This window comes from Chrysemys picta, chromosome 5 (assembly GCF_011386835.1).
Source record: "Chrysemys picta bellii isolate R12L10 chromosome 5, ASM1138683v2, whole genome shotgun sequence".
Taxonomy (NCBI): domain Eukaryota; kingdom Metazoa; phylum Chordata; order Testudines; family Emydidae; genus Chrysemys; species Chrysemys picta.
This window is the reverse complement of record NC_088795.1, coordinates 117,907,603-117,927,185: the sequence shown is the minus strand read 5'-3', so window position 1 is coordinate 117,927,185 and position 19,583 is coordinate 117,907,603. Positions and strand designations below refer to the sequence as shown.

The following is a 19,583-nucleotide window of genomic DNA, read 5'->3' as shown; positions in this document are numbered from 1 at the left end:
AGTTTCCAGCTGCTGGATTGTGTTATACCTTTCTTTACTAGACTAAAGAGCCTATTATTAAATATTTGTTTCCCAGGTAGATACTTATAGACTGTGATTAGATCACCCCTTAACCTTCTCTTTGTTAAGCTAAATATTGTGATAGACTCAAAAGGCTCAATCTAAGGCATGTTTTCTAATCCTTTAATAATTCTTGTGGCTCTTCTCTGAACCCTCTCCAAATTATGAACATCCTTCTGGAGTTGTGGGCACCAGAACGGGACATAGTATTCCAGCAGTGGCCACACCAGTGCCAAATATGAAAGTAAAATAACCGCTTTATTCCTACTTGAGATTACTCTGTTTATGCATCCCAGGATCACATTAACATCACACTGGGAGCTCATGTTCAGCTGATTATGCACCACGACTCCCAAATCTTTTTCAGAGTCACTGCTGCCCAGAAAAGAGTCCCCCATACTGTAAGTGTGGACTACATTCTTTGTTCCTAGATGTATACATTTATATTTAGCCATATTAAAACACATATTGTTCACCTGTGCCCAATTTACCAAATGGTCCAGATTGATCTGAATCAGTGACTTGTGCTCTTCATTATTGACTACTCCAATTTTTGTGTCATCTTCAGACTTTATAAGTGATGATTTTATGTTTTCTTCCAAGTCACAGATAAAAATGTGGAATAGCGCAGGGGCAAGAACTCATCCTTGCAGGACCCCACTGGAAACACACCCGCTTGATAATGATTTCCCGTTTACAGTTATATTTTGAGACCTTATCAGTTAGCCAGTTTGCAATCCATTTAATGTGGGCTAGCATGTTAATATGATATCGTTCTAATTTTTTTAATCAAAAAGTTGTGCAATAACAAGTCAAACCCCTTACAGAAATCTTAAGTATGTTACGTCAACACTATTACCTGTATTAACTGAACTTATAAAGTCATCAAAAAAAGCTATCAGGTTAGTTTGACCGGATCTGTTTTTCATAAACCCATGTTGTGTTGCATTAATTGCATGACTCTCCTGTAGTTCTTTATTAATTGAGTCCAATATCAGCCACTGCATTATCTTGCTCAAGATCTCTAATGACCTGTAATTACCTGGGTCATCCCATTTGCCCTTTTTAAAAATTAGCACAACATTATCTTTCTTCCAGTCTTCTGAAACATCCACTGTCCTCCAAGACTTACTAAAAATCAACTTTTAAGGTCCAGCAAGCTCCTACCCCAGCTCTTTTAATACTCTTGGATGCAAATTATGTGGACTTGCTGATTTAAAAATGTCTAACTTTAGTAGCTTTTGTTTAACATCCTCCAGAGATGCTAGTGGGATGGAAAGAGTGTTATCACCATATGATGAGACTATATCATCTGTTTTTCCCCAAATACAACACAGAAATATTTATTGGCAAGTAAGAGAAATATTCCCAGTATTTTATGAGTCTCAGCACCGCACACAGAACACTAGTACCTCAGGCCTCTTATCCCTAAAAATGATTGCTGTGTATTTCTTAAGACCATAGTTTAGGTTAGCATTTTCCTGGTTTTCAGATGCATTCTTGAAGAGCATTTGTTGTGCATTTATTAATACCATATTTCCTAGCAGCAGAAATGTAATGTTTGATGTGAGACATTCTACCTTTTAAAAGTCGTAGTTTGAGGGCATACGACTGGGATTGTGCTTGTGATATTAGGCTTTCTGCAGGGGTACCAGAGAAGAGAGATACAGACTAGAGAATCATTAGGGTGGGTCTCTCCGTGGTAGCCAGAGAAGGGTCATGTAGTGGGCAAAGATGTGTTCTCCCTCTTCCCAGGCAGGGAAAGTGAGAAAGGTCTCTGTTACCCAAGTGTTTTTGCTGAGTCTTTTTGAATCTTCTGTTTATTAATAAACCCACCTTGAAAAAGGGGACATGGAACTGAACTTGAGGGTTTGGGCTTTATTTGGACTACCCTGGCTAATAAATCTGCCCACTGGCTTATGGACACGTATTCATTAAAAAGAATGGCCTGTAAAGCATTAATGTCAACTTAAACAACTTCAGGTGAGGGGGGAAGAATTTTCCTTTTCTCTAAAGAAAATCAGATACACATGAGACCTACTGGGCCAAATTTGATGACCTGACATTGTCCCAGTAAGTTTTCTTACTGCACATTATAGAGCTATGGAAAACAGATCTACAGGAGTCTGCCTGTTACTTGTAATGTTTGAAAATCCACTCATTTCTAACTTTTCAGTGACTTTTGGTTTTTCAAAATTCGAAATAATTTTCCATAAACTATTTCAATGTATCTTTCAGATACAGTCTTATTATCTCTAAATATACTGTAGAGAACAATCCTGCACCAGTACTCATATGGATTAGGTGACCTAGGTCTTTTCCATTTCTAACTTCTATGATTCTATGAGGATGTATTCCAGTTGGCAGTGCTGTCTGTTACACTTGTCAAATACCATCGTTATTCACACAGCAACAATAAAAATCAGTTTCTTAAAAGCTGCTTACTTTTCCAGTACATTTTTCTACACAATTATACAACATTCCATCAAAAGCTCTTTAAAAAATGTATGTCTTTACACTTTCTGACAGTGTGTGTGTTAATTTTGATATTTTGATCACAAGACGCCAGCTCTAGTCTCTTACCAAGAATTATTTTGAACGATAGCTTTTTATTTTTGTGGTTCATTCAAGATACTGTGAAGTAGTTCTGTGCCAAATATATTCACACTTTAAAATCCTTTCCTAACATAGGCATAGCATAAGAGATCTATGCCGTAGTTTCTAATCCACTGTTTTTTTCTGGCAATACTACCTTTCTATTTATAAATCTAAGGCAATATTGTGGAGCAGTAAGTACTGCCTGTTGGAGAAATGATGCCTTCAGATAGGTGTCTTAGGTGGATGAAAATATCATAAATATGAATATGTTAATTTCGAGACTGACTACAATCAGTTGATTCAGAGAGGAATTTCTAAAAGCATCATAGGCATATTTTATGGAAATAATGACAACCTGATGGCACTGTGATTAACTAAAGTAAAATCATCCTTCTAAAACACTTGAGACAATATATTGTCATTTTAAAATTGAAACTCTTTGTTAGTGCATCAGTGTGCTGTTTAAAAACTGCTTGAATTAGTTATTGTTTAATCTTTAAACAAATAGCTACTTCCTCCTTTTTAGAACTACTGGGGTAGGGGGAAATTTATTGCTGCAAATTGTAAATATAGTTCTAATTTTTTATTAATTTTTTCATATATAACAAATATACCAAAATACAAGATTCAGCATAATACACAAAGTATTTTGTGTAAAGAGGGTCAGGATGAAGGGAGGGCAGGTGAAGCAACCTATCTATCTTCAGGGTCTGCGTTAATCATAAACCTGTAAAAAGTCAGCACAAATTGCTTTGAATTTTTCAGGCATTCCCCTTCTATGGAATGCCAGTAATTCACTAGCTGAGAGGTCAGCCATATCATTGAGCCAGGCATCGATGTTTGGTGGAGATCGACTTTTCCACTTTCGTAGGATTAATTTTTTAGCAACCAAAGCTGCATGTTGGAAACACGGTGCCTTGTTATCAGGTAACCTTCAGGTATCGGAAATATATCCAAGAATTAAATTTAAGAGGGAGAGCTCCAACTTAGCATACAATATTAAACTGGTCCTTTCACCCACAGTTGCTGCAAAATTAAAGTTAAATGTGTTTTTTTCTGAACTGTTCCTGACCCAAAGCCATGAGAGGTCTTAAAACTGGCCTAGTGGTAGTGCAGCACATTGCCACTGCAGAAATCAGAATTTCGGACTTGAGGTCCCTTCTGGGCTGGTTGGAGCTTGGAGTGATCTGGTGGAAATCCACATTACTTGCCTCAGTTTGCTTTCTATCAACCAACCCCTTTTCTCTCACCCAAGACTCAGCAGTTATGTTGATTAACTCTAGAGGGGAGATGTACCTAATATACCTTAACCAATCCAAGGTGGTATTGCTGGTAAGATAGAATGATGAAAAGGGTAAAAGTAGTTGGGAGTCTCAGGACTCCCTGCATCCGAAGAAGTGGGCTGTAGTCCACGAAAGCTTATGCTCTAATAAATTTGTTAGTCTCTAAGGTGCCACAAGTACTCCTGTTCTTCTTTTTTCAGGACTTTGTCCTCACCCACAACTATTTCATATTTGGGGACAATATATACCTTCAAGTCAGCGGCATTGCTATGGGTACCCGCATGGCCCCACAGTATGCCAACATTTTTATGGCTGACTTAGAACAACGCTTCCTTAGCTCTCGTCCCCTAACGCCCCTACTCTACTTGCGCTACATTGATGACATCTTCATCATCTGGACCCATGGAAAAGAAGCCCTTGAGGAATTCCACCATGATTTCAATAATTTCCATCCCACCATCAACCTCAGCCTAGATCAATCCACACAAGCGGTCCATTTCATGGACATACTGTGCTAATAAGCGATGGTCACATAAATACCACCCTATACCTACTGACCTCTATACTTACCTACATGCCTCTAGCTTCAATCCAGGACACACCACACGATCCATTGTCTACAGCCAAGCTCTAAGATACAACTGCATTTGCTCCAATCCCTCAGACAGAGACAAGCACCTACAAGATCTCTATCAAGCATTCTTAAAACTACAATACCCACCTGCTGAAGTGAAAAAAACAGATTGACAGAGCCAGACGAGTACCCAGAATTCAGCTCCTACAAGACAGGCCCAACAAAGAAAATAACAGAACGCCACTAGCTGTCACCTTCAGCCCCCCAACTAAAACCTCGCCAGCGCATCATCAAAGATCTACAACCTATCCTGAAAGATGATCCCTCACTCTCACAGATCTTGGGAGACAGACCTGTCCTCACTTACAGACAACCCCCCAACCTGAAGCAAATACTCACCAGCAACCACACACCACTGAACAAAAACACTGACCCAGGAACCTATCCTTGCAACAAAACCCAATGCCAACTCTGTCCACTTATCTATTCAAGTAACATCATCATAGGACCTAATCACATCAGCCATGCCATCAGGGGCTCTTTCACCTGCACATCTACCAATGTGATATATGCCATCATGTGCCAGCAATGCCTTTCTGCCATGTACATTGGCCAAACCGGACAGTCTCTGTGCAAAAGAATAAATGGACACAAATCTGACATCAGGAATCATAACATTCAAAAACCAGTAGGAGAACACTATAACTTGTCTGGTCACTCAATAACAGACCTGCGGGTGGCAATTTTGCAACAGAAAAGCTTCAAAAACAGACTCCAACGAGAAACTGCTGAGCTTGAATTGATATGCAAACTAGATACAATCAACTTAGGCTTGAATAGAGACTGGGAATGGCTGAGCCATTACAAACATTGAATCTATCTCCCCATGTAAGTACTCTCTCACACTTCTCAACCTGTCTGTACTGGGCTATCTTGAGTATCACTTCAAAAGTTTTTTTTCTCTTACTTAATTGGCCTTTCAGAGTTGGTAAGAGAACTCCCACCTTTTCATGCTCTCTGTATGTGTATATATCTCTCCTCAATATATGTTCCATTCTGTGGATCCGATGAAGTGGGATGTAGCCCACGAAAGCTTATGCTCAAATAAATTTGTTAGTCTCTAAGGTGCCACAAGTACTCCTGTTCTTTTTTCAGGACTTAGATGATTTCCTTCTGGGGAGAATCACATTCTGATCTCATCTGCACCAGTGTAAATCTGGAGTAATGCCATGACCCTGGTTATAGTTACACCCAGAGTTACCAAGATCAGAATCTGGCCCTCTGTGCCTCACTGAACTGTTCATAACACAAAGATAAGCCATGAAATAGTTAAAAATGTCAGAGTCCACCAGTTATTGGAGGGAAACTGAAGAACTGTGGTAGTAAAGCTGTACACTCGATATTTGATCTCATGTAGTCTGTCCTAGTAAGAGTTAACCTTCTGTCACCAGATGGAAAGTTTCTGTTTTCCAAGCCTGAAAATCAGTGATGCCAGTTCAGATGTTTCTTGGGAGGAGTAAATTCCAGTCATTTCCCATAGCAAGAACCCTATTCCTATCTCACTTGTCTTCAACCCCCTTCTCCTACAGGAACCCAGGGTGTCCCTTGACTGGGGAATCACCCCTGTCTCTTACTCACACAGTGCATGAGCCGCTGCCACCAGAAATAGAGGTCTCCGTGGATTCTCCTGCATGCCACCATACAGGAACAGACTCCCTGTGCACTAGGTTGCAACACCATGTGTTCCACCTACCCCGCCATCTGGACAGAGGGTCAAACTTCAGTGACATTGTGACCCTGTGAACTAGATTATAATGCCACTCACTGAAACGTGACCCAACCACCCCTCTGTTTGCCCGTAGAGATGGTCAGGTCAAATTTCAGTGGCATTGCAACCTCTCATCTGGATCAGTGCTCCAGACTGCTCCGGCAGCAGCTGAACTGATTTAGTATGGGACCATTGCTTAAAAGTGGTCGGGCCATGGCCCCCCCACCTTCGCAACCTACGGCAAGTGCAAAAATGGCCTCCTCCCTAAACCTACCCGATTTGTGCCGCTGCTGAAAGTTGCTGGTGCATTTTGTATTAGTGATGTCAGTGGGAGCGCCACTTCTTTTGCCATTTTCTGTTTAAAATTTCTGTCCCAAGATGAATGAAATGAAATACCAATACCTAATAAAAATTGGGATGATAGAACATTTTGTGCATTAACCCTTTTCCTAATCTAGGAAGCAGTGTGGATCTTGTGGTTAAAGGATGGGTCTTTGAGACACCTAGGTTTGTTTCCTGACTCTACCAATGACTTGCTGCCAGTGGTTTGGGCAAGACACTTGAACTCTCCATACTTCAGTTTTCCTATCCATAAATACTACTTAGCCATCTTTGTTAAGTGCTTTGAGATCCTCTGGACTCGTTTATACAGAGAGTTGCAGAGAACAAGCTGGGGTGTAAAACTACAGCACAATAGCCCGCCATACATTAATCAGCTGTGTGTACTCTGCCACTGTGAACTCTGTAATGCACTTTCATTTACACCCCAGCTTGCTCTTCACTAACTCCGTGTTGCCAAGCCCTTATATATAAGCATAAGGTATTGTATTATTAATTGTTGTTATTCCCATCCACTAGCTTTGTTGAAAAAGGTAGGTACATAAAAAGGTAGTATATAGTTTATCAGATTGGCATTGCTTATTTTGTGTGTGTTGTGACAGACCCAGACCATTGGGGTACAGGAGTCTGGTAGAGGGCAAATATACTGGTCACTGGATGAGTAGTTTTCTGTTCCCTGAGTGACCAGAACAGGGGCTGCCCTAGAGTAATCAGGAACCTGCTAGAACCAGTTAAGGCAGGCAGGCTAATTAGGACACCTGGAGCCAACTAAGAAGAAGCTTCTAGAATCAATTAAGGCAGGCTAATCAGGGCACCTGGGTTTTAAAAAGGCGCTCACCCCAGTTTGTGGTGGGAGTGTGAGGAGCTGGGAGCAAGAGGCGCAAGGAGTTGAGAGGGTATGCTGCTGGAGGACTGAGGAGCACAAGCGTTATCAGACACCAGGAGGAAGGTCCTGTGGTGAGAATAAGGAAGGTGTTTGGAGGAGGCCATGGGGAAGTAGCCCAGGGAGTTGTAGCTGTCATGCAGCTGTTACAGGAGGCACTCTAGAGAGCTGCAGTCCACAGGGCCCTGGGCTGGAACCCGGAGTAGAGGGCGGGCCCGGGTTCCCCCCAAACCTCCCAATTGACCTGGACTGTGGGTTCTCCCAGAGGGGAAGGTCTCTGGACTGTTCCCCAACCCACATGGTGAATCTCTGAGGCAAGAAAATCCACCAATAAGCGCAGGACCCACCAAGATAGAGGAGGAACTTTGCCACAGTATGTACACGAACACTGAAAAATAAGCAATGCCAATCTGCCCTTTTAAAAATTAATTCTCCCTGCTTCTGAGATGGTTCTGTTTGGGGATGTTTAGGGAGACCAGAAAGAGAATGTGTCAAAATACAGAATACTGAATTATGACATACCGTTATGGTAAATATTATAGATCACAGATTAATAGTCAGTGGTTACATGAACTCTAGAACAGATAGTAAACAGACTAAATTTGAGAGCAATTTGTCCATTTTTGTAATAGATCCATATTCATCCAACAGAGCTGGCAGATTTTCCTTTTATAGGGATTTGACAATTAATTAGCATTCTCATTTATTACTTATCTCTACAGTATTTTGAAAATGTGACTAAGAATTCTAATAATTTCTAGTATTCCTTCTATTTAAAAAAGCTGATATAGAATGTTTACAAATGTGTATCTAAGAAACTCTGGTTTTCTATAGTGATCTAAAATGAGAACTTACCAGTAAACCTTCATCGTGTCTGGTCCTTATATGGGCCTTTAAGGGTAAGGAGGACACAAAGGGCTTTCTTTACCTCTTTATACACGCTGTGCAGGAGATAAGCCTTTATTGAGGTCCATGCACGCCCCTGCTAGTGCACTCTGGGATACAAGCCCTCAAAATAGGAAATGAGGATGTAGAGAAGAACTGGTTGCAAAATTTTCATTAATGTTATCCAGTGAAAAATGGATTTTAGAACTATATTAGAATCTTCCTGGGAAATGTTTTGTATCATTTGAATTTTTTTGTCAAAACAAACAAAAGGTGTCGTTCCCCCCCACCCACCCACCATTTTCAGGTTTATTTACCCGTTTCCCCCAATATCTCCCTATGGAAAAATGAGAGAGAGAGAGAGAGTGCACACACAAAAACACCCTGAACATTTTTCTATTTGATTTATGTTGACAAAATTTATGTAAAAAATGCACAACAATTATTTTTTTCCAAAATCTTTTTTTTTTTTTTTTTTTTTTTTTGGGACCAGTTCTAATGTATAGGCCATGTTCTCACCTAACACCCTGCTATCCGGAGAATCTGGCCACCTGGGAAGAGAAACACATTTTGCAGGTTCAAACTATCTTCAGAGATCCTAGGGTTGTTTTTTTGTTCTTGTTTTTTGCTCTGTGCCAGTTTGCATATACCTCAGAATAGCGTATGTTTGTTCTTCTTTTTTAACAGGAGACTTTTAAGTCTGCCTCTTTCATTATCTGAAGAGGAATTGCTTAGAATGAGACAAGAGTTCCATTGCTGCTATTCTCAGATGGACAATAACTTAGCTTTGCCCAAGATTCGGAGAAGAGCTTTGCTTCAGGTGTATCAGTCGGCGTGGAGGGAAGCGGAGCTGCTGAAAGTGGATCAGAACTCAGCAGTATCCGACAAACAGGTGGGATCAGTAAGGGAATGTTTCACATTTCCCAAATGTGTACATTTACTTTCTGCCTCCTTTTCAGGAGTGGGTTTCCCCACACATGCCGTTTTTCATGTGTTTTGGAAGCAGAATGTGATTAGGATCAGTTCCCGACTGTAGGGCCTGATTTATCAGTTACTGTAGGTAAAAGCTGTATCCTGGCCTTTTCCCCCAGTCCAACACATTAGCACGATGCCTCTTGTGATGACTGGTGTGCGTGTTGCCTTCCTGCTTCCTGATCCCTGTTCTGTTTTGTTTCCTGGTTCCTGCTACCTGAATTCAATGTTCTTGTTCCTGTTTATGTGCGCACACACAGAGCCTTAGCGTTGGGTGTGTGCAGCTACTCATAGCCCGTTGCTACATATCTGCAATTCAGACTGTTATCAAGTTTTATTCAGACTGTTGTTGACCTTACCAGTTCATGGTGAGTACATGTTTTGACTGACAGTCTACTGGCATGTCTTACTTCGGGGTGGTTTTTTGGATTGCTATTCTGGGGTGCATCAGAGTGTAACATGGCGACTAGTGCTTCTGTTCTGCAACCCATGCTGCCGGCACAGCCTTCGATGGTGATACTTTATTCAGAATTTTTGGAACTGTCTGCAGATTATACAACTCTCCGATGCGCCTAGGTTACCCTGGCTTCTTAGGCTGTAATGGCGTTGATATTTATGGTGGGCTCCTGGAGCATCCAGGTGGGCTCCTGCACCATCCTTTGATGCAACTATGCAGCACCGCAACAAGTATTTTGGCAATGGAGATTCTGTACTGGTAAAGAGGAAAATGTTTTTTGAAGCTCTCCAGCAGCCCTACAAAACCATACACAAGTTTGCATGTCATTTGCAGTGATGGGCCAGGGACTGTGAATTTGGGGATGTTATGATGATCATGCTCAGGGATATTTTTCTGATTGACCACCCTGGATGAACAGTTACTGGCTGAAGATGCGAGAATGCTAACTTTTGATGTGACGGTTGCTAAGAGTGAGGCCTTTGCTAGTGCTTGGGGTGAAAGTTTTCTCTGTTTCAGATTACTGCTACCTTTGTGTCTCCTCTTAAGCCATCAGCTGCTCCTCCTACTTCCATCACCCAGAATCCTACGATGCTACCTACTCCTATACCATGGCCTCAGCAGTGAAAGTTGCCAGCTCCTCACTGTTTCTCCTGTGATAGTATGGGTCACTTGGCCAATTTCCCTGCCTGCCCAGTCAGGCTTGTGAGAAGGAAGGACACTTCTTAAATTAGTGCACCGCAGTACACTGGTTCACAAAGATGTGAGGCCTGTGATTGTGGAGCCGGACGAGACCACTTTTACTGATGTTTTCTTTAGTTTGATTTTCACATGTGGTAAGACACAGCAGCTGGTATCCTGAAATTAATGGCATACTGCTGAAGTGCATGGTGGATACAGGTGCTGAACTTAATGTTCTCCCCTCTGGGTTAGTTCAGAGTCTGGACAGTTGCTGACAATGGTAGTTATAAATGCTTAGAATTTGTATGCATTGCAGACAGTGGGCAAAGCTGTATGCTTTGTGCTCTACAGGGGCATAGCCTTGACTGCAAAGTTTTACATTGTTAAAGGCGCAGCTGTGTATGCAGTTCCATTATTTTCCTTACATCTTGGTATTATGAACTTGCACAGGATATCTCGGGTGGGATTATGTTGGCTAGAACAGAAGGGGATATGCAAAGTATCATTCAGAGACAGCATGGGGATATGCATACTCTCTGCAGGTGCATTTGAACATGGAAGTGTGCACCGTTCCTGCACTTATGGAGAAGATCCAAACAGAATTTGGAATCATTTGGGAGGTGGAAGGATTGGATCTCACCCATTGTAATCATATACAAGAAGAGTGGTGATATTCAATTGTGCACAGATTTTAGGGACCTTCATAAAAATGTGAGGTGTTTGCCTTCAGTGAGGTGACTTGGTGGGTAAGTGGATCCCGAATTTTCTCTGTGTTGGACTACCAATCCGGTTACTGGCAAATACCTGAAAGTTTGCAGTTGTTATTGACTTGTCAGCAAACCATTTGGGAATATTGCTATCAACAGCTCCCTTTTGGCTTTGTCTCTGCTCCTGAGGTATTACAGAGAGTGGTCTCTCAGAACCAGGATAATATCCAGAGTACATGTTGATATTTGGATAACATTCTCATCTTTGCTAAGACTGTTCCTGAGCATAATGCTATTCTGGACCTGATGCTAACCCAACTCCAACAAGCTGGCTGTCCGATTTGGCCAATGTACATGGCAGAGGGGCATTGCTGGCACATGATGGCATATATCACATTGGTAGATGTGCAGGTGACTGAGCCCCTAATGGCATGGCTGATGTGTTTTTTCACTTCAGCAGTTTTTTCACTGCACTGCACAGATTGACAGAGCCATACGAGTACCCAGAAGTCACCTCCTACAAGATGGGCCCAACAAAGAAAATAACAGATACCACTAGCTGTCACCTTCAGCCCCCAACTAAAACCTCTCCAGCGCATCATCAAAGATCTACAACCTATCCTGAAAGATGATCCCTCACTCTCACAGATCTTGGGAGACAGACCTGTCCTCGCTTACAGACCAACCCCCCAACCTGAAGCAAATACTCACCAGCAACCACACATCACTGAACAAAAACACTGACCCAGGAACCTATCCTTGCAACAAAGCCCGATGCCAACTCTGTCCACATATCTATTCAAGTGACATCAGGACCTAATCACATCAGCCATAGCATCAGGGGCTTGTTCACCTTCACATCTACCAATGTGATATATGCCATCATGTGTCAGCAATGCCCCTCTGTCTGCCATGTACATTGGCCAAACCGAACAGTCTCTACGCAAAAGAATTAATGGACACAAATCTGACATCAGGAATCATAATACTCAAAAACCAGTGGGAGAACACTTTAACCTGTCTGGTCATTCAATGACAGACCTGCGGGTGGCTATTTTACAACAGAAAAGCTTCAAAAACAGACTCCAACGAGAAACTGCTGAACTCTAATTGATATGCAAATTAGACACAATCAATTTAGGTTTGAATAAAGACTGGGAATGGCTGAGCCATTACAAACATTGAATCTATCTCCCCATGTAAGTACTCTCACACTTCTTATCAACCTGTCTGTACTGGGCTATCTTGAGTATCACTTCAAAAGTTTTTTTTCTCTTACTTAATTGGCCTTTCAGAGTTGGTAGGACAACTCCCACCTGTTCATGCTCTCTATATGTGTGTGTGTATATATATATCCTCACTATATGTTCCATTCTATGCATCCGAAGAAGTGGGATGGTAGCCCACGAAAGCTTATGCTCAAATAAAATTGTTAGTCTCTAAGGTGCCACAAGTACTCCTGTTCTTTTTTGAAGAAGTGTGTAGCTCACATACTGGAGGAATGTGGAGATATACTCTTCCCTGTTGCATTAAGTTATGCTTTATATGATATTCGGTGCACACTTCTTGAAAGTATTGGAGAAACCCTTTGTATCAGCCCTTCAACCAGCCTTTGAGGACCAAGTTGTCTGTGCTGACAGAAAAGGTTCATTCCACCCCTTCGCCGTCCTTGAAGCTGACTGATGTGACTAGAGAACATGGGAGTCTCAACAAACATATTCATCCAAGCACATGGAGCTCATCAAGGTATTCTATCCCAGACAAGCAGTGTATGTTAGGTGAATGTTTGAAAACATTTTCAATACTCATGGCGTTATCTTGCGGGCTGCAGGGCAAAGAGCATAATGAGTGTGTTTACCACAGGGAGCACGGTGAACATGTTTACTACCGGGAGAACGCATTGTTAAATAGCAAGATATATTGCCTACTGAAAGGGGAACAGATAGGGAAGAGGACACTGTTTCTGCGTACGTTGATATCATGTGACCAACTGGGGAAGTTGCACACAGCAATAGCAGCCACCTCTTGAACTGAACCAGGTGTATAACGTAGGACCCTGGGATCACCTGGTGCCTCTGGTCAGGTACCACTGAACTTTTAGAGAGAAGGAAGGAAATTGTGATGACTGATGTGTGTTGCCTTCCTGCTTCCTCCCCTCTGTTTCTTCTCCTGTTTTGTGTCCTGGTTCCTACTCCTTGAACTCAGTGTTCCTGTTCCTGTTTAAGGCTCTGTTTGTGTTCTGAACAGTGGTTGGGTGCATCTACTCAGGGTCTGGTGCTACGTATCTGCTGTTCAGACTGTTATCGTGTTTTGTTCAGAGTTTTGCTAACCTAACTAGTTCATGGTTATTAAATGTTTTGATTGACAACCTACGTGCATGTCTGTCTTTGTTTTATTTGTGGTTTTGGGTTGCTATTCTGGGTGCATCAGAGAGTAACAGCCTCCTTTCCTACAAATACTTGATGCAGCTCAGATTTTTTCCACAGAGGTCCAATACACCTTCCACTTGCATAACAGATTCCCTGCCTCCTACAATGTGATTTGTGGTAGTTCAGTGCTCCTGTCTTGCCATTAGCATCTTGGCATTTAAAGATGCTTTTTAGGAAGAAATGAGAAAATACATTTCCTCCAGCCTTCCCTTTCTTTGTAGACTAATTGTTCCAGGGCCCTATCCCTTATAATGGGAATAAGCCAGAAAGCCAGGATGTGATCCATCTCTAAGGGGGCCCTTTCTGAAGCCAAAAATGTGTTCTCCCCGCCTATTGGACCTCCATATCCCAAGCTGAGACTCCTCTGGAGACATATCCACAATGTCAAGTATCAGAGGGGTAGCCGTGTTAGTCTGAATCTGTAAAAAGCAACAGAGGGTCCTGTGGCACCTTTGAGACTAACAGAAGTACTGGGAGCATAAGCTTTCGTGGGTAAGAACCTCACTTCTTCACTTGCATCTGAAGAAGTGAGGTTCTTACCCACGAAAGCTTATGCTCCCAGTACTTCTGTTAGTCTCAAAGGTGCCACAGGACCCTCTGTTGCTTTTTACATATCCACAATGCTGAGTCAGTCTTCTTCAGCATCTGGGACTCAGTCTGACTCTACTGCTGAGTCAGTTAGAGATTCTTTGGGGAAAAATCCAAGTCCACATCAATCCACTTAAAAACAGAAAATCTTGAGGGTTCCCTCTTACGTTCTAGAGTGGGTAATGGCTTGCTTTCAGACTTGCCTTTCCAAGAGAAGGATCATGACTCTCCCGGGGATGTACTCTTTCATTTTTTTTCAATGTTTTTAACAGAAGCTAGGGAATACTCCTCTCAGAAGAGGTCAGTTGGTGTAAAGAGGTCAGTCCCAGCCAAGAAAGTATTAGGTAATTGGGTAACACATTTTCTATTTGGCTATTTAACTTTGTGTAGAGGATGCTTAATTGCCTTGAATGTTATAAACTACAGATTAATTCTTTACCTTAACTTTCTCCACAGAAAAAGAAAACATATCTCTTCTATGAATTGTAGGTCATAGCACTATAATAAAAGGTGATATGTCTCCCCTCTGACCACAATTTGATTGACTCTGTTTTTCTTAATGTGTAAACTAACTTAGGCTAATTGCACTAGGAATTAGCCTAGTTCAAAACCTTAATGATTTCCAAAATGCTATGCATTTCAAAAGGGAAATGACTTTGCAGAGCCTTATAGTTGAACAGATGTTATCTTTTCCCTGAGAGTACATTACGCTTAGTTTATATTCTTGTAAAGAATACAAAGGTCAGATTACATAGTAGGGTGCTCCTTAATATTATCATGGCTCATCTGTGATTCATACAGTGCATTTTGAAAACAATTTAATTTTTAAATGAATATGATATCGTGTTCTTTTCTTATGGCGTTGAAAAAGGATGAGGAAAATGTCATTAAGTCATTGCATATAGCATTCACTAAATGCTTGTGTAAAACCAAATTTGTCACTCCTGTGCTAGCAGGACAAAATTGCAATAATGCAACTTGGCAATTGCATCCTCTTTTCAGGGATGAATATGTAAACCTGCATTCAAAAAAGTTAGGCATATTTTGTGGCTTAGTCTGAAATTACTGAATGGGTCCTCTGAAAGGTATAGCTAGAACATGTATTTCCAGGGAACATTTTGTCATGAAAGTCAAGATTGCAGTTTTGTATTCTTAACTGGGGAATTGCCCACAAATAATAGTAATAATACTAATACATAGTAATGTTATATAAGTTTTAAAAATATTTAATGATGTGATGAATTTTTTTTTATATCCATAGTCCAAGATCAAAAAACAACGATACAAGAATAGAAATAAGATAGATGTTCTGAAAAAATCTTTGGAGGATAAAATTCGCATCTATGACGAACCGATTACAGATGAAAATTTGAACAAGGTAAATGTAAATGTTGTTCTGTACAGAGCTCTGTACATTGATGCTCAACAATTATAAAATTACAATAATTTCCTATAAATACATGCATGACCAAGACACAGAGAGGCATGGAGCTCAGACTAGATGATCATAATCATCCCCTTCTGGCCTTAAAGTCTATACATCTGTGATATGCATAAGTATGTAAAATATTTCATCTCTTTGTGCTTGTCTCCTGGAATGTCAAGATTATGTTGCATTTAAAATAGATTATCACTTTGTGATTTTTGTTGTAAATGTTAATGTTCATTTTGTTTCTGTGAAAGGTGGCAAGTTCCCATGTCTGAATACTGATGTTTCCTGTTTATCATAAGAACACAGTGATGAAGCTGCCACAAACAATGAGCTTCTAGAAAAATTTCTCATCTTTGCCTGTGGCAAACCCAGTGTCCCAGATGTGCATGTACTGATCAAGACGAGCCTGGAGGAACTGGGGAATCTATCAATTTGCTTGCCCCTTTCAGTAACAATGCTTATACGGCAACCTGGAGAGTTTCTTCCTCTAGGAAAATGTTTCCCAAATATGACATTTGCTCTATTTTAAAGGAAAAATAATTTACTCTTTGGAAGTATTTTTAGGAGCAGCATAGATAAGTCTATTCCAACAGGGACGATTTGAGAGTATCAACATAAGGATGAACTGAAACAGAGGCAAGGAAATCAGGGTGGCAGAATTTTAACAAGATCCAGAGAGCTCCCTCCAGTACGTCTGTGTCAGAGCAGGGTATAACAATACATGTCCCTCACAACCCCTCCAGTGTGCCTGAAGTACTCTGCTCTAGAAAGCTCACTTTTAGGGTGAGAGAATGATTCAGGTTCCAGGCTGATTTGATCCTTGACCTCTCTGCTGAAACAAGGATGCCTGTGATGATGATAGGAACATCTGTCCACGAGGAACTGAGTGTAGGCCATTACCTCATTTCACATAGATCACCAAAATCCTCCCCCATTAAAACTCAGATCCTCCTACTGAAACACAGCCTGAACAGCTGGGTTGGACTGGGCGCATGAAGGGGAGGAATTCTCCTTGTGCAAGGAAAAAGTAACCCTCTGTGACCTCAGCGCAGGTAGAGAATAGAGTATCAGTACTGTAGTAGATCTCCAGGCTCCACATGTCTCTGAATCACCCGTGTTCCACTCTCTTCAATGTGCATACACACAAGGAGTCCTTGTGAAGCAGGTTGCACATCACACAGGAGGTGCACACCCACTGCATGACTTCCACAGATGCTGCTGCTGCTACCTTGCACAATAGACCTATCAGAAGTGGGGTAAAAAATTTCCCTTAGTGTCCACTGTCTGTCCATTCAACCCAATAGTTTTGTCACTGATTTAGTGGAGCAGGATCAAACTCTGATAGCTCCAACTCCATTGAAAGCCAGGCTCAGGGTTTTAGAGTGTAAAGCCAGAGGGGCAGGGACCAACTTTTACTTTGGTTTTGTACCGTGATGATTTAAGATAGGAGCCTGCCTCTACTATAAGAGAAAGTAGAATACTGCAATAAATATAATAATACTTACAGGAGGAAAGAATGGTCTTGCAGTTAGGGCGCTAGCCTGGAACTTGGGTGACCCAGCTTCAGCACCCTGCTCTGCCATAGACTTCCCATTTGATAGTGTGCAAGTTACTTAATCTCTCCGTGCCTTTGTAAAATGCAGATAATAGCACTTCCTTACCCTACAGAGGTGTTGTGAGGAAAAAAGCATTAGACATTATGAGGTGGGTGCTGAGATACTATAGTAATGGGTGTCGTATGAATACCATTGATAAATAATACAAATAATAATCTGTTAAATGATTGCCTTGTTAAGATTAGTTTTCATATATTTAAGATAGACAGTGTAGTTTGTTTGATTACATTTCCAGCAATCTGTATATCCTTTACCAGGGGGCCCAAGGGAATAGGAAATACTGGATGCAGTATGTTTTATTTATGGACAATTCTGCTTTAATGTGACACTAATATTTTGAGGCAGTAAATGTGCTTGATTTGTGTAACTTCTATAGCCCTTTTTATCATTTAATTGATGGAGAGTTTATTTCAATTTAGATACAGCACCAGGCTCGCTCTGGAGTTCTTTTGTAATGTCCTTGCCTGTCTTCTTTTGATTTGAGCTGCATGTTAGCTATCAAAGGCCACCTACTTTATCCCAATGGGGAGAGTAGATTATTATTAAGGAAAATGATCACATATTATCACTAGTATACTAGAAATGTAACAAAAAACCTTATCTTGTGAGTATAAATAAAGTTTTTCATTCTTTCCCTTTGCAATTCGTTGTCTAGGTCCTCATTCAAATTCCTGCCCATTAGTATTTTTTATATTTGTTTTCTTTAATATAAAGGGTTTTCCTCTTCTCACTCACTATTGCCATCCAAAATTTTATGACCAATTCAGGAGGGTGGGGGAGAAATGTAAAGATGGAACAATGTTAAATCTTACTACTTTTCCATTGACTACTGCCATTTCCTACTATCCTGCTTCGTTTTTTTGATAATTTGAATGCTGTGTGTGAGAGTTGGCTCTGAACTGCTCCGTACTGCAGAAGGCTCCTGAACTTGGTGAGTAGAAGTGATGCTTGAAGAAGAAAGGAGCAGGGGGATATAGTCTTTCTTATAGTCTTCCAAGAGGGCTGCGTGAACAAGGATTATAGATAGGAGGTAATGTGTTGGGAGAATATGGAAAGAGTTTTGAGGCCTGATTCTGAGAGGTGCCTGAAAATCTGTTATATAGTTTTCCAGATTGGACTCAAACAGAATATGTCCTTTCTTCTCTAGTTGTGTCTTAGTTGCTCAGCTTTCAAGCTGTCCCATGGACATGGCATGAGGAAGTGGAAGTTGTACAAGACGAAAGGCAGGCAAGAGGCATTATAAAAGAGATCCAATACGAGTCTGGTGCTGTTCTGCAGATAAGCAAGAAGACTATAGGACTTACAGAAATCAAGCACAAAATATTTACAACTTTTAGCACGATGAGCCTCTGTCCCTAACTAGGGCCTCTTGGTACTATTGGACTGCAAGTAGTAATTAATATTAATTATAGACGTCATTAAAGATGAAGGTCAGTGCATCTTAGGAGCAATTCCTTTATTTGTAAAAATTAAGTGAGAGAAACGGCACTAGTAGCAACTAGAGTCAGTAACGAATATGCAAATTGAAAGTTAACACTTTCAAGTGAAGGGCTTATTTTAATGGATTTATGTTGTTCACTTAAATTTAAAGAAAGTCAGTTGATTAGGAAATTGCAGATGGAATCAGCAGCAGGAGAGTATGTCGAAGACGCATAACTTGATGCATTTTCAGCAATGATCTGAGGAATGGAAAACCTACTTTATGAGAGAAGACTCAAAGAGCTTGCCTTGATTAGCCTAACCAAAGGAAGGCTGAGGGGAGATATTGCTTTCTATAAATACATCAGAGGGATAAATACCAGGGAGGGAGAGGCGTTATTTAAGTTAAGCGCCAATGTGGACAGAAGAACAAATGGATATAAATTGGCCATCAACAAGGCTTGAAATTAGGCAAAGATTTCTAACCATCAGAAATGTTTGAGTGGTAGCTGTGTTAGTCTGTATCAGCAAAAAGAACGAGGAGTCCTTGTGGCACCTTACAGACTAACACATTTATTTGGGCATAAGCTTTCATGGGCTAAAACCCACTTCTTCAGATGCATGGAGTGGAAAATACAGTAGGAAGATATATATACACACAGAGAGAGAACATGAAAGATGGGGGTTGCCATACCAGCTATAACAAGGCAAATCAATTAAGGTGGGCTATGATCAGCAGGAGAAAAAAAACTTTTGTAGTGATAATCAGGATGACCCATTTCAAACAAGTTGACAAGAAAGTGTGAGTAACAGTAGGGGGAAAATTAGCATTAGTTTGTGTAACGACCCAAAGTTTGATGGTGTCCAGTTTGCAAATTAATTCCAGTTCTGCAGT

General features: G+C 40.9%; 1 protein-coding gene across 11 annotated transcripts in view; it reads left to right on the top strand.

Annotated features, from left to right (window-relative positions):
* The window catches only part of EVC2 (EvC ciliary complex subunit 2), a 166,657-nt gene that overhangs the window by 103,095 nt on the left and 43,979 nt on the right, over positions 1-19,583 (top strand). For all 11 annotated transcript variants that reach the window (XR_010601916.1, XM_065598187.1, XM_065598186.1 and 8 more), the window contains 2 exons: positions 9,078-9,282; positions 15,483-15,599. Coding sequence is in view for 10 of the 11 variants with exons in the window: in XM_065598187.1 (XP_065454259.1) it covers positions 9,078-9,282; positions 15,483-15,599 (322 nt within the window). In the remaining variant the exon portion in view is untranslated. The remainder of the gene's footprint in view (positions 1-9,077; positions 9,283-15,482; positions 15,600-19,583) is intronic.